The sequence below is a fragment of the Octopus bimaculoides genome, chromosome Z (assembly GCF_046866305.1).
Source record: "Octopus bimaculoides isolate indiv1 chromosome Z, ASM4686630v1, whole genome shotgun sequence".
NCBI classification, from domain to species: domain Eukaryota; kingdom Metazoa; phylum Mollusca; class Cephalopoda; order Octopoda; family Octopodidae; genus Octopus; species Octopus bimaculoides.
In genome coordinates this window covers 8,980,311-8,995,310 of record NC_142944.1, presented here as the reverse complement: position 1 = coordinate 8,995,310, position 15,000 = coordinate 8,980,311, and the positions used below count along the sequence as shown (strand labels likewise).

At 35.3% G+C, this 15,000-nt stretch overlaps 1 protein-coding gene and 1 pseudogene across 3 annotated transcripts in view; one reads left to right on the top strand and one right to left on the bottom strand.

The window, feature by feature from the left end:
• LOC149132131 (uncharacterized) overlaps window positions 1-1,072 on the top strand; it is a 7,162-nt pseudogene extending 6,090 nt beyond the window's left edge.
• Window positions 1-15,000, bottom strand: part of LOC106870605 (centrosomal protein of 104 kDa) — a 298,564-nt gene that overhangs the window by 252,132 nt on the left and 31,432 nt on the right. For all 3 annotated transcript variants that reach the window (XR_016244818.1, XM_052973736.2, XM_052973738.2), the window contains exon 2: window positions 10,110-10,288. Coding sequence is in view for 2 of the 3 variants with exons in the window: in XM_052973736.2 (XP_052829696.1) it covers window positions 10,110-10,243 (134 nt within the window). In the remaining variant the exon portion in view is untranslated. The remainder of the gene's footprint in view (window positions 1-10,109; window positions 10,289-15,000) is intronic.

The window sequence follows — 15,000 nt, the reverse complement described above, 5'->3', positions numbered from 1 at the left end:
TACTGAAAGACTTCAGACAAAAATCATGCCTCCTCATTGATATGACTGTCTCAATCGATATAAACGTATCTGTCAAGACCTACCAAAAACTGAGCAACTATAAAGATCTTGAAATAGAAATTAGCAAAATGTGGAATCTGAAGACGAAAACAATACCTATTGTCATAGGTGCCCTGGGAATGAGAGCGAAACGGGCTGATTACTACCTAGATCAGATACCAGGAAACCCCAAAATGGCTGAAGTTCAAAAGATAGTGCTCATGGGAACTGCCCATATCCTACGTAAAATATTGTCTATGTGATCTCAAATTTTAAAACAAACACATAATTTTCTTATGGTTTCTTAAACATTCACTAGAACAACACTATGTACAAATCCAAATATATGGTACCCTAGGCATAACACCTACATGAACTTCTAACTTGTTGTCTCTTGAGGTCTCTGGGTGAGACTTGGATCCAACTTGTACAAATGCAAAACAAAAGTCAAACATAAAATAATAATAATAATAATAATAATAATAATAATAATAAGCAACAGAAAAAAGATGGTATAAACACACGCCAGAAAAGGTCACAGAAAACGAGAAAGCAACCATACTCTGGGATATGCCAATACACACAGATAGAGAAATTAAGGCAAATAGACCAGATATAGTTGTCAAAGATCATGAAGGAAAAAAATGCCTTCTAATTGATGTTTCAATACCAGCAGATGACAACGTTTCTCTAAAAGAAATGGAAAAACTTTCAAAATACAAAGACCTGGAAATAGAGATAACTCGAATGTGGAATCTAAAAACAGAAACAATTCCTATCATAGTAGGTGCCTTAGGTATAATAAAAAAATATTCAGACAAATACATAACAAAAACACCAGGACTTACAAATATATATAACATACAGAAAATTGCACTACTGGGTACTGCACACATTCTACGCAAAACACTTTCAATACAGTAAACATAAGAGCACCACAGCAAACCACAGCACATACCCAAGGCGCACAGAGCTGCGCTCGGTAGTGAAGTGAAAGCACGTTATAAAAATAAAACTACTGAATAATAATAATAATAATAATAATAATAATAATAATAATAATAATAATAACAATCCTTTCTACTGGAAGTACAAGGCCTCAAATTTTGGGGAAGGAATTAAGTCGATTACATCGACCCCAGTGCGTAACTGATACTTATTTAATTGATCCTGAAAGGATGAAAGGCAAAGTTGACCTTGGCAGAATTTAAACTCAGAACTTGGTAACAAATGAAATGCTGCTAAGTGTTTTACCCAGTGGGCTAACAGTTCTGCCAGCTCATTGCAGGGTTACAGTATTGATTGCTTGATATGTGTAGTTATTATCATGTCTTTGTGCAGATTGAAAGTGACAAGGCTGACATGATAATAAATTGGATAACGCTTACAAGATCTCCTCCATTCATGGAGTTAGTCCAGACTTTTGTGTGATAAACACCCACTACACTCTCTGAGTGGTTGGCGTTAGGAAGGGCATCCAGCTGTAGAAACTCTGCCAGATCAGATTTGAGTCTGGTGTAGCCATCTGGTTTCACCAGTCCTCAGTCAAATCGTCCAACCCATGCTAGCATGGAAAGCGGACGTTAAATGATGATGATGATGATGAGGTTAAAGGAAAATGAAGAGTGATATCATCTGTGCAGGTGTAGACATTTGTTGAAGGTAACTGCAAACAGATTCACCAATGCATCATCATGGATATGCAAAAATTATAAGATGAAGAGTTATGGATGGAATGCACTTCCTTGACTGAGGATAATCAGAAATTAAACAACAATAATTACAACAATATAAAATAGATAATGAATTTAGAGCTCAGTACAGGAATCTAATACAACAAATTACTGGAACATGTATTTAAATTAGATATTTCAGATCGTATTCCAAAATTATGGATGTGCAGAGGTGCAGGCATGGCTGTGTGGTTTAGACGCTTGCTTTGCAACCACATGGCTTCAGGTTCCATCCTGCTGTGTGGCATCTCGGACAAGTGTCTTCTACTATAGCACCAGGCCAGCCAAGGCTCTGCAGGTGAATTTGATAGATGGAAATATATTGTATGGAAGTCCTGTGTGTGTGTATATATGTGTGTTTGTGTGTACGTATGTATGTAGGCATGCATGTATGTATGTATGTATGCGTGTTTGTATGTGTATGTATAGATATGTGTGTATATGTGTATATATATACATTGTGTATGCGTATATATGTATGTGAATGTGTGAGTGGGTGTGTGTGTACGTATGTATGTACATATGTATGTATGTATGTATGCATGCATGCATGCATGCATGTATGTATGCGTGTTTGTATGTATGTATGTGTATGTATAGATATGTGTGTATATATGCATAAATACATGTGTGTATGTGTATATACACATGTGAATGTGTGAGTGTGTGTCTTTGTGTTTATGCTTATCACCACCACCACTTGACAACCAGTGCTGGTTTGTTTGCATTCCAGTAACTTAGCAAAAAGGAAACTCCTAGAATAAGTACCAAACTTATGATAAATACCAGAGTTAATTCATTTTCATTCAGCTAAAACTCTTCAAAGCAGTGCTCCAGCATGGCCACATTCCAATGACAAAAAACAGTAAAACATAAAGGATATCTTACATGCACTCCCTACAGTTAGGCAAACTAAAGTACATAGAATGAAGTACATAAAATGAAGTACATAATCAATAGACATAAACTTCCTGTGGTTCATACAAATCCTCGACCTAAACACAGATCTTCTATCTTTTATCTTTTACTTCTTTCAGTCATTGGACTGCTGCCATGAAGAATCTTTAGTTGAATGAATTGACCCCGGTACTTACATTTTTTGAAGTCATGTACTTATTCTACCAGTTTGTTTTGCCAAATCACTAAATTTCAAGGATGTAAACACACCAACATCGGTTGTCAAGTGATGGTAGACCACAAAGACACACACGCTTAAATATATAGTATGTGATGGGTTTCTTTCAGCTTCTTATTCCTTTACTGCCCACAAGGGGCTACACACAGAGGGGACAAACAAGGACAGACAATGGGATTAAGTTGATTACATCGACCCCAGTGCAGAACTAGTACTTATTTAATCAACCCCCAAAAGGATGAAAGGCAAAGTCGACTTCAGCAGAATTTGAACTCAGAACATAGCGGCAGACGAAATACTGCCAAGCATTTCGCCTGGCGTGCTAACGTTTCTGCCAGCTCGCCGCCTTTCTTTCAGTTTCTGCCTACCAAATCTATTCACAAAGCTTTGATCAGCCCAAGGGTTTGTAGAAGACATTTGCCCAATGTGCCTAACAGTAGGCCTGAACCCGAAAACCATGTGATTGGGAAGCAAAATTCTAAACAGAACAGCTATGAACGCACCTAAGAAATAGGAAAAAAGAAATTATTATGATAGTTGGTGAATGAAGAAAGATGACAGAAAGAAGATGACAGGCAAAGAAAGATGACAGATGAAAAAAATGTAAAGAATAAGGAAGAAAGACTGATTAATGAAGAAAGACTGATTAATGAAGAAAGACTAATTAATGAAGAAAGACTGATTAATGAAGAAAGACTGATTAATGAAGAAAGACTGATTAATGAAGAAAGACTGATTAATGAAGAATAAGTAGGAAAGAAATGAAGACTGAAGAATAACAACTGGAAAAATATTAAAAACAACAAAAAAGAAACAAAAGAAAGAATTACAAAGAATGAAGAAGAATAAGGAGGAATAACAAAGATTGAAAAATAATAAAAAAGAAAAGTTTGACAAGAAGAAATTTTCAAAAAAAAAAGAACGAAAATGGAGGAGTGGAAAATGAAGAATGAAGAGAGTTAAGGAAAATGGACAATTAAAGAATATGGTAATAGAAACAAAGAGAATGGAATTGGACACAAAATAAAATGATGGTGAAGATACTAAAGAACAAATGTGAGAAATTGTTAAAGAATAATTCTTAAATAGAATAACAACAATGTCTTGGTTTTATAAAAATGTGGGGAATCAATGTTACATAATATTTATGTTCTTTTCTCAAAGACAATAACGATGGATATTGTTGGAATGGCCACAACCAAAAAAACAAAAAAAACAGATCACATACTTGACATATTTCAAAACCAGTTTGAATTGTGAGTAAGAAGAAAAATATTGAGGAAGCTGAAAAAAAGAAAAAATATATGGCTATGGATATTGGTGCAAGCAAAGCTGCCTGGTTAAGAAGTTTGTTTCACAACCAGATATCCAAATATTGTCAAATTTGACTCCATCTTGGCTAAGTGGCTTCCACTACAGACATGAGTTGACCAATACACCTTGAGTGAAATTTGATAGACAGAAACCTTTTGTATATATATATATATATAACACCATCATTTAATGTCCGCTTTCCATACTAGCATGGGTTGGACGATTTGACTGAGGACTGGTGAACCAGATGGCTACACCAGGCTCCAATCTGATTTGGCAGAGTTTCTACAGCTGGATGCCATTCCTAATGCCAACCACTCCAAGAGTGTAGTGGGTGCTTTTACGTGCCACAGGCATGTAAAAGATTATATATATATATATATATATATATATATATCTGTCTATCTATATTTATATATCTGTCTGTCTATCTATCTATCTATCTATCTATCTATCTATCTATCTATCTATCTATCTATCTATCTGTCTGTCTGTCTGTCTGTCTATCTATTTATCTATCCATCTATATATATGTCTATCTATTTGTCTGTCTGTTTGTCTATCTGTTTATCTATCTATCGATCTATCTAATCTACATATCTATGTATATATTCATGTATCTGTCTGTTTTTCTGTCTGTCCGTCTGTCCATCCATCTATCCATCCATCCATCTATTTATATCTTGGTGATGACTTCATTATAAATGTACCTAAAGGTCAGAACCGCTACACTCACCTCACATGAAATTTTTTCGCCATGAACGGTTTGTGTTTTTAAACGGAATGTATTTTTTCTGATGTTATATCTGTTCCTGAATGATGTGTAAAGAAATTTTGATTTAAGCATCTTAATGAATTCTTTATACTGAAATATATATTGAAGAAGATAAATATGTCCTTTTGAATTTATACGTTTTTGCGTCGTAACTCCTTTATTATTATTAATATAACCAAAAGGATCGATTCTTGAAGAGTCTGCATATCTTCACTGTCGTTTTTTTCTGCTATTTAGGTGATGATTTTTTAAGTTAGCTTACCAATTATTTTTGTTGGTAGTTAATTTATAATATATTGTTATATATATATATATATATATATATATATATATATATATATATATATATATATATATATATATATATATATATATATCCAAAGTTTTAAATTTTTACATTTAAGAGAGAGATTTGACGCTAATATCCATATATATATATATATATATAAAGACCCGGCAAGCAAAGTGAGACCTAAATCCAAGGCCTCTGCCAGAATGTGTACCTTCCTACATTGAACACTAAACTCCGCTTGCGAAGACCTGTTGAGTCAAGCGAAAATGAAATTGTGATGACACCGGTGCCCTGGCACGTGTAAGGACATTCGAGCCTGACTGGCCTTCGTGCCGGTGGCACGTAAAAGCACCCACTACACTCTCGGAGTGGTTAGCGTTAGGAAGGGCATCCAGCTGTAGAAACTCTGCCAAATCAGATTGGAGCCTGGTGTAACCACCTGGTTCACCAGTCCTCAGTCAAATCGTCCAACCCATGCTAGCATGAAAAGCAGACGTTAAACGATGATGATGATGATATATATATATATATTATATATATATATACATATATATATATATATATATATATACATACATATAGATAGATAGATAAATAGATAGATAGATAGATAGATAGATAGATAGATAGATAGATTTGTATGCATATGTATGTACGCACATATATATGTATGTATGCATGTTTTTATCTATGTGTGTGTCTCTTTGTATCTGTGTTTGTCCACCACCACTGCTTGACAGCTGCTGTTGGTTTGTTTGCATCTCCATAACTTCATAATTTGGCGAAATAGACTGATAGAATAAGTACCGGGTTTAAAAAAAAAACGTTCTGGGGTCAATTCATTCAACTAAAACCCTTCAAGTGGATGCACCTGTATGGTTGCAGCCCAATGACTGAAGCAAGTGAAAGATAAAAGACATTTTACTCATTTAAAACAACGACTGATGTCAGACAAGGATGTATTCTTTCACCTAAACCTTTCAATGTCTTTCTGGAACACATAGTTATGACAGACCCTGAGTCTTTTGATGGAAATTTTAAAAGTAGGAGACTGAGTAGTCTGTAATCTCTGGTCAACCGATGATAATGATTCATAAGAACAATATGAAAAAGGACTTAAGAGATCAGAGGACAAGTTCACATTGAGACTTGCAAATGAAATATCCAGAAAGATACAAATAAGGTTTGATTTAAATATTTGATGAAAGGAAATATGATTTGATGATTTGTAATTAGTAGAAAGAAGAAAAATGCTGTAATAGTTACAGAGGTTTCAGTAAAATCATTATCTGGTTTGTACTTGTATTCGGTTTGCAAAGTTCTTGATGTGAACTCGTGTGTTAAAACATAGTTTAATGTATCTTGGCAGGGTCGTTATGCCAATAATAAATACATGCACTGGTTGTATTTCACTTTTTTCGTCATCACCACCACCATCACCTTTATCATCGTCGTCGTCGTCATTTAATGTCTGCCTTCCATGCTAGCAATATTTGTCAACTGGTCAACTATTTAACCAACTAACTAATCGAACGTTTGATTAATCATTTGGTCAATCAATCAAGCAATCACTTAGATTTGTCAGAGTCCTTACCACGCTAGTCATGATCTCATCAACAACATACTCTCTTCACTCTAGGTCTGCAAGTCCTTGATGTGGTTGCAAATAGCAATCAAAGGAGCCTGACAAATTTAATTAACTGATTTTTTTAGCCAAACAATTAATCAAATTATCAATTAGTTAATTGGTTAAATGGTCAGCCCTTTGACAAATAGAAAATAAAGAAGTGAAGTAGAACCAGTGTGTGTGTTAATTATCAGCATAACGGACCTCCCGAAATGCAACAAAAATAAAATCTGTTTGGAAAAATAAATAAAAAATACAAATACTCTTTTACTCTTTTACTTGTTTCAGTCATTTGACTGTGGCCATGCTGGAGCACCGCCTTTAGTCGAGCAAATTGACCCCAGGACTTATTCTTTGTAAGCCTAGTATTTATTGCACCGGGTTCCTTTGCCGAACCGCTAGGTTACGGTGATGTAAACACACCAGCATCAGTTGTCAAGCGATGTTGGAGGGACAAACACACACACACAAACATATACACATACATATATATATATATACATATATCTGATGGGCTTCTTTCAGTTTTCCGTCTACCAAATCCACTCACAAGGCTTTGGTCGGCCCGAGGCTATAGTAGAAGACACTTGCCCAAGGTGCCACGCAGTGGAAATGAACCCAGAACCATGTGGTTAGTAAGCAAGCTAGTTACCACACAGCCACTCCTGTGCCTATTCTTGTTTTTTAAAGAACAATAGTAATTTCAACTGCATTCAGTGGGTGTAAGTCATGGATATTTTATATTGGAAGGGAGGGAAAAACAATCATGGCTTTTGAATGTTTCATATTCCATATAGAGAGATCTTTGAGCTAATGAGCATCAGTAATTAAATCATTGTGATGACTTCAGAGTATGAAACTCTTCTGTCAGTTACTACAAGCATGAAAAGGAAGTGGTTTGGTCGTGTTGTCAAGGCAATCTACTTCTAGTGAATATGGTTGTGAGTGGACAGTACAGCATTCTAGTAAGAGAGGTAAAGAGAGAGAGAGAGAGAGAGAGAGAGAGAGAGATCATAATGGAATGGTAAAGGAGGAAGATGATGGAAAACAGAACAGGAAAAGATGGATGGAGGAAGGAGAGTGCTGCATCCCACGTGTATTTATGACCACCTTAGATCTATCATCCTATGTTATGGGATCTGAGTGAATGATAAATCGGTAAAAGAGCCCACAGTGAGAAATAACCATGGAATCTTTCTTGAATCACATCCTATCGCCTTAAAAAAAAAAAAACGGATACATCTGATATTATAGTCCAGGATACACTTTGCCAACATTTCTATTTTTTATATACATTCCTCTGGTTCTGCCAATCCAATTTCGTATTTCCACTTCTGTATTGTTTGTAATCCATGTGTTGTTCTTTCTCAGCCCTATATTCTTTGCCAGCATGGGAAGCCTCTCAGTCTTATCATTAATGGTGTGAAACTGAGTTATACCCTCTGGTTGATAACTGATGAAGAATTAGGGACCTTCTGTGTCTGTCTTCCGTCCGTTTCTGTTCTCAATATATGTTACACATTTTTTTACTTGTTGTTTCTGTATTAGCATTTTTTCATTTATTAAGTAACAGAATGCAACACATCCTGGCTTTTATTTACATACATACATACATACATAAACACATATATATATATATTCACACATACATACATACATATACACATATGTATATATATATACACACATAGATAGATAGACAGATAGATAGATAGATAGATAGATAGATAGATAGATAGATAGATAGATAGATAGATAGATAGATAGATAGATAGAGGGAGAGATAGAGAGATACATATATAGATACATACATACATAAATACATTGAACACACACACACACACACATATATAGTGATGAAACATGGGTATATAACGGATAACAATGATACAGTTGACATGAGGAGGATAGGAGAGAAATGAAGAGCAGTGTTGGGGCTGCAATGGTTGGTGGAGGGAAAGAGAAAACCATAGTGCATGAAGAAGAGATGTAATTTGGTTCATTGGAGTTAGGTGTTTCATGTTCAGTTCCACTGCATGGCACCTTTGACAAGTATCTTCTACAATAGTCCTGGGCTGTCGAAAAACATGTGAGTGGATTTGACATGCAGAAACTAAAAGAAGCCTGTTGTGTGTGGGGGGGAGGGTGTATAACTGGCACTTGTGCTAGTAAAAAGCACCTTTCAAGCGCTGGACCTCATGGAGGCAATGACAAATGACCAAGACATTTGGTGATATGCTGTGCTTGAGAAAAAGACCCATGAAGCCAAGTGAAATCATAGTCATGGCAGATATTGGTATCACACAACTGACACCTGTGTCGGTGACACATAAAAAGCACCCATTACACTCTTGGAGTGTTAGAAAGGGCATCCAGCCATAGAAAACCATGCCAAATAAGACTAGAATCTGTGAAGCCCCTCAGTTTGCCAGCTCTGGTCAAACCATCCAACCCATGCCAGCACAGACAATGGACGTTAAAGGATGATGATGATGATTATATATATATCATTGATATTCTTTATATACCAACGTTTTATCACTCACTGCATTTCCCCTTTCTCTCCCATCTCCCCTCTTTTGCTCCTTCACAAACTCTCTGCTCGTGCACCCTTAGCAACCCTCTACCATTCCATTTATATTCACATCCTTGCACCGTGAGAGTATGCTGTGGCATATTACCACCATCTTTTTTGCTCTCTTGTGCTGTACATTCATTAGTGGTTCCTGGGCCAAATGCATCATTGATATCACAAGCTGTTTCAGCAGCTTTTCGGCCTGGCTTGAACTAGAATAAGAAAATTGTGCGAATCTGATTTTTGTCCATGTTGTATTCAATGTTCTGGGAAAAAAAAGTACCAGTGGAGTACTGGAGTCAATATAATTACTTTATCCACTCTCTAAAATTGCAGACCTTGTGCCAAAATTTGAAACCAACATTTATGTCAATATCTATTGTCCAAAGTATCTGGGATTTTCTTTTTTTTAGTGGTCGATGGGGGTTGTTTTGGGTTGTTTTTTTTTTTTACAAGATGTTAATTTGAAAACGATTTGAATATCTCGCTATTTCTAGCAGGTTAAGTTGCCATGTAGCAGTTCCATCATTGGTTCATGTCAGCATCTTATATTTTTATTTAATGGAAATATGCCAATAGCAACAACAACATGTAAATGATAGTCTTGAGGAATACCAACCTTATTGATTGCCATCCTTTGTTCAGTGGACCATGGTAATTTAACTCCGTAGCACTGTAATTCTTGTCCTGACTGGACACATGAGCCACGTGGAATGGTATCTTCTGCGGCATTGTAGCTGCTCTTATGAGCATAATGATTCAAAGTCTCTCAATAATTTACAGTCTTTCTTTGGTTTCCTGTTTTGTATAAAAGGTTCAGAAAGCAAAGAAATGCATTAATTAAGAGAAACAATGACAAACATACAAAATGGTTTAAAATGGTTTGGAAAGTTTCTACCAATATGTGCCACACATAAAGAAGTGAGAAATATATATTCTTTTACTCTTTTACTTGTTTCAGTCTTTTGACTGCAGCCATGCTGGAGCACCACCTTTAGTCAAGTAAATAGATCCCAGGACTTATTCTTTGTAAGCCTAGTACTTATTCTATCGGTCTCTTTTGTCGAACCGCTAAGTTACGGGGACGTAAACATACCACCATCGGTTGACAAGTGATGGTGGGGGGACAAACACAGACACACAAACACACATACATATATATATATATACATATATATATATGATGAGCTTCTTTCAGTTTCTGTCTACCAAATCCACTCACAAGGCTTTGGTCGGTCTGAGGCTATAATAGAAGACACTTGCCCAAGGTGCCATGCAGTGGGAATGAACCCGGAACCATGCTGTTGGTAAGCAAGTTACTTACCACACAGCCACTCCTGCACCTATATATATAGATGAAAAAAAATTAAAACAAAGAACAATATGTGTTGTCCCATTTGTTTGTGTTGAATTTTGCCTTTGTTAATATTTTCTTTAGGTTATGTCGTTGTCTTTTGCTTAAGATAAAGGTTTGATTAGTTATTATGTTTTTTAAATTTTTCACTTTGTTTTATGATTGGCAAATTTGTTTTGATGTTAAAAATGTTTTAGTGATGTGGATTGTGTGTTACTAGAAATGATATTGTATTCCTTTGATGAGTTCATCTTTTTCGTGTTGCTCTAAGACATATGGAGGACACATAGAAAAGATATCTCAATGATTGTTTCCTAATTTGGATCAAATCCCTAGAAAATCTGGAAGAATTCAGCACCCTCCTCAATAATCTACATCCTAGTCTTAAATTCACAAGAGAAATGAGCAATGCACAATTACCACTTCTTGACATAATGGTAATTAAAAACAACACCACAATCACAACTTATATTTATTACAAAAACACAGATACACACCAGTACCTAAATTTCAAATCATTCCACCTAACACACACACAAAACACAACATTCCTTACTGCCTTAGTGTCTATCCAGGAAAATTTGTACTCTAGTTGATGATCCAAACACCAGATGCACACGACTTATAGAACTCAAAGGATTTCTGCTCAAGCAAAATTACTCTCTCCTACTTATAGGAAATAGCATAGTACAAGCAAAAGAGATTCCTACAGAATAACTTAAAGACGCACGAAAAGACGAACCCATCAAAGGAACACAGTACCATTTCTAGTAACACACAATCTGCATCACCAAAACATTTTTTAAATCACCAAAACAAATTTGCCAATCATAAAACAAAGTGAAAAATTGAAAAACATAATAACTAATCAAACACTCATCTTAAGCAAAAAGCATCGACATAACCTAAAGAAACTATTAACAAAGAGGATAACACATTGACAGTATCCAAGTGTAATGATAACAGATGTGGAACGTGTCAATACATTCATGCGGGTAGATCCATTAGGATAAAAAAATGGACAGATTTTTGCAAATGAAAATATGAACTGCAAAATGAGAAATTTGATCTACTGCATTAAATGCCCAAGTTGTGAGGAATTATATATAGGCAAGACAGGGAATGCATTATTGGAATGCTCACAAGTCCACAGACAACAAATACGGAACACCAATATTCGCCAAATTCCACTGAGCAAACATATAGAGACATGTAGTCAAAAAATATTTCTAATTTTTGCTTTCTACAAACTACATGACACAAGTGAAGCTGGAAGAAAGATAAAAGGAAAACGGTTTATTAGAATGTTCAAATCTGTTCTGAACGGAAATAACAGCAATAATATAACAACCAATTAATGATGTGCATTAATGAATATAAACAAGTTACAGAATATCGGTACACCTGGCAAACCGTGATCTTTAAGAGCATGCGGATTCATCAAAAAGATATTCTAAAAATTTAGTTGGTTGGAATGTTCTGGGAGGTACTAAAGTTGTCAAGAACTCAACTGTCAGTTAAAGACATTCGAAATCTGATGAGTACATTATGTATGAAAGCGCTAATTTTGTTAAAATACCGTAATAATAAACGCTAAACCCAGACTACATTTTAATTTTATCACAACTGATATACTATTCTATACACATTCACACAAATCCAAAACAATATATATATGTGTATATATATATATATATATATATATATATATATATACAGGGTATCCATAAGGTCTGTGTACATGGAGTAAATAAAATCATAACATAAACAATTAAATATAAGAAATAATAATTTCTTAAAGTATGTGTTAATCCCCATGTACCCAGACTTTGTGGACACCCTGTATATATATATATATATATACACACACACACACATATATATATATAGGGAAGGAGAAACAGACAGACAGAGGAGCAGAGAAAGAAACTGAAAGAAGCTTGTTATACATGCACACAGACACACACACACATACACACACACACATTCACTTACACACACACATTCACTTACACACACACATTCACTTACACACACACATACATGTATATGTGGTTCAAAATTGTGCAAAAAAAAATGAGACAGGGGTAGGTGAGGGAACAAGAAACAAGCTGTATTAATTTAACAGTTCAATCAACACACCAATTCAACCACATGTTTACCAACATCCAGGAACTCTCTTAACTCAAAATGTCTTGTCATCTTGTTAGTGACTGGCTTGAACTCACTCCAGAAGAACTTTGATAAAACTCAAGGACAAAACAAGCAAACAAACAAACATAAATACATACATACAAACATACATATGTACATACATTTGATTGATTGATTGTTCCTTGTCGAGCCATGCCTGGCTCATAAGGGTCAGTTTCCCGGTTTCATTGGCGTATAGGTTCCCCACCTGGATGGGACACTTGTCCATCGCAGGTGAGCTGCTAGATGAAGGAGGAAAGAGTGAGAGAAAATTGTGGTGAAAGAGTCAGCAGAAGTTTGTCATTACCTTCTGCCGGAGCTGCTTGGAGCTTAGGTGTTTCGCTCATAAACACACACATCACCTGGGTCTGTGATTGGAACCCATGATTCCTTGACTACGAGTCCACTGCTCTAACCACTAGGCCATGTGCTTCCACTATGTACATACATACGTATGTACATGCATACATATATACATACATACACAACAGACTTCTTTCAGATTTTGTCTATCAAATCCACTCTTGTTTGGCCTAGGGTTATAGCAGAAGGCATATGCCCAAGTTGTCACACAGTGGGACACAAAACCCCAAAACTATGTGGTTGGGAAGCAAACTTCTTAAACACACAGTGCCACACTTGCACCTACCCATGTCTGTGCTTACTTTCTTCTTTCTTATAAAAATGGTTCAGTGAGAAACCAAAAGATTACAAGGTGTTTTCTGTTTGTTTGATCCATTTCAATATAGTTAGAAGAAATTTGATATGATTATATAATCTATTCTTACTTTTGAATGTTAGTTTAGAAAAAGAAAAAAGAAAAAATTAGAAATCAATATGGCATGGAGAGTTTGTTGGGAATGTATTCTCCAGTCTTCTAGTTACAATCTTTATTTTAGATGACATGGTTGAACAGATAAGGTGTTGGGTTTTGTATTCAGAGATAATGAGTTCAAGTTTCATTGTGGTTGGTAGACATCTCATTGTGGTTTCTAGACAAAAACACTTTAAAAATATCTCCACTACATTCAGATGGTTATGACCTCTGTAGGTGACATGGTTGGCTGAATGCATAAAGTATTGGATTGAGCACCCAGAGGTAATGAGTTCAAGTCTCACTGTAGACATTTCATAGTGATTTCTAGACAGAATAAGAAGTTCAAATTTGACCACAGATATGGTGACATCTAGACAGAATGCTATAAACCTATTCTACATTCTATTAGCTACGACCTCTATAGGTAAAATGGTTACACGGATAAAGTATTAAGTTATGTATGGAGAGACAATGAGTTCAAACTGAACAACAGACAGTTCATTGTTGTTTCTAGACAACACTTCATTGTTATCTCTATTGACCTTGGTTTGGATGGGAATAATATAAGAGTAATACAAAGCTTTCATAGTGATAAAATTCTTTGATCATGTCTCAAATCCCTTTAAAAATATCTCCACTACATTCAGAATGGTTATGACCTCTGTAGGTGACATGGTTGGCTGAATGGATACTTCACAGTGTTTAAAATAAATGGGTAACCATTGTGTATATATATATGTGCCTGTGTGCATATTTTTATGTTTCAATTGTACTAGGATCAATTTGTTCAACAAAAGGTATATATATATATATATATATATATATATATATATATATATATACATATATTTTGTGTCTGGGGAGGGTCATATTGTCTTAATGCCTTACTATCTAACACATTCACCGATTCAATTTCCATTCATGTATGATTTATATTTTCCTTCCAAAATGTTTGTTGCTTTTGCAACTTTATCAATGGATGTTGACCCTGTTTGTTATTGGAGCTGCGTTCTTTTTTTGTCTGTTTATGTGCATGTCTGTGCATCAGCGTACATGTGTGCTTCTGTATGCACATATGTAAGCATGTATGTAAGCATGTATGTATGTATGTATGTATGTATGTATGTGTGTATGTATGTGTGTGTA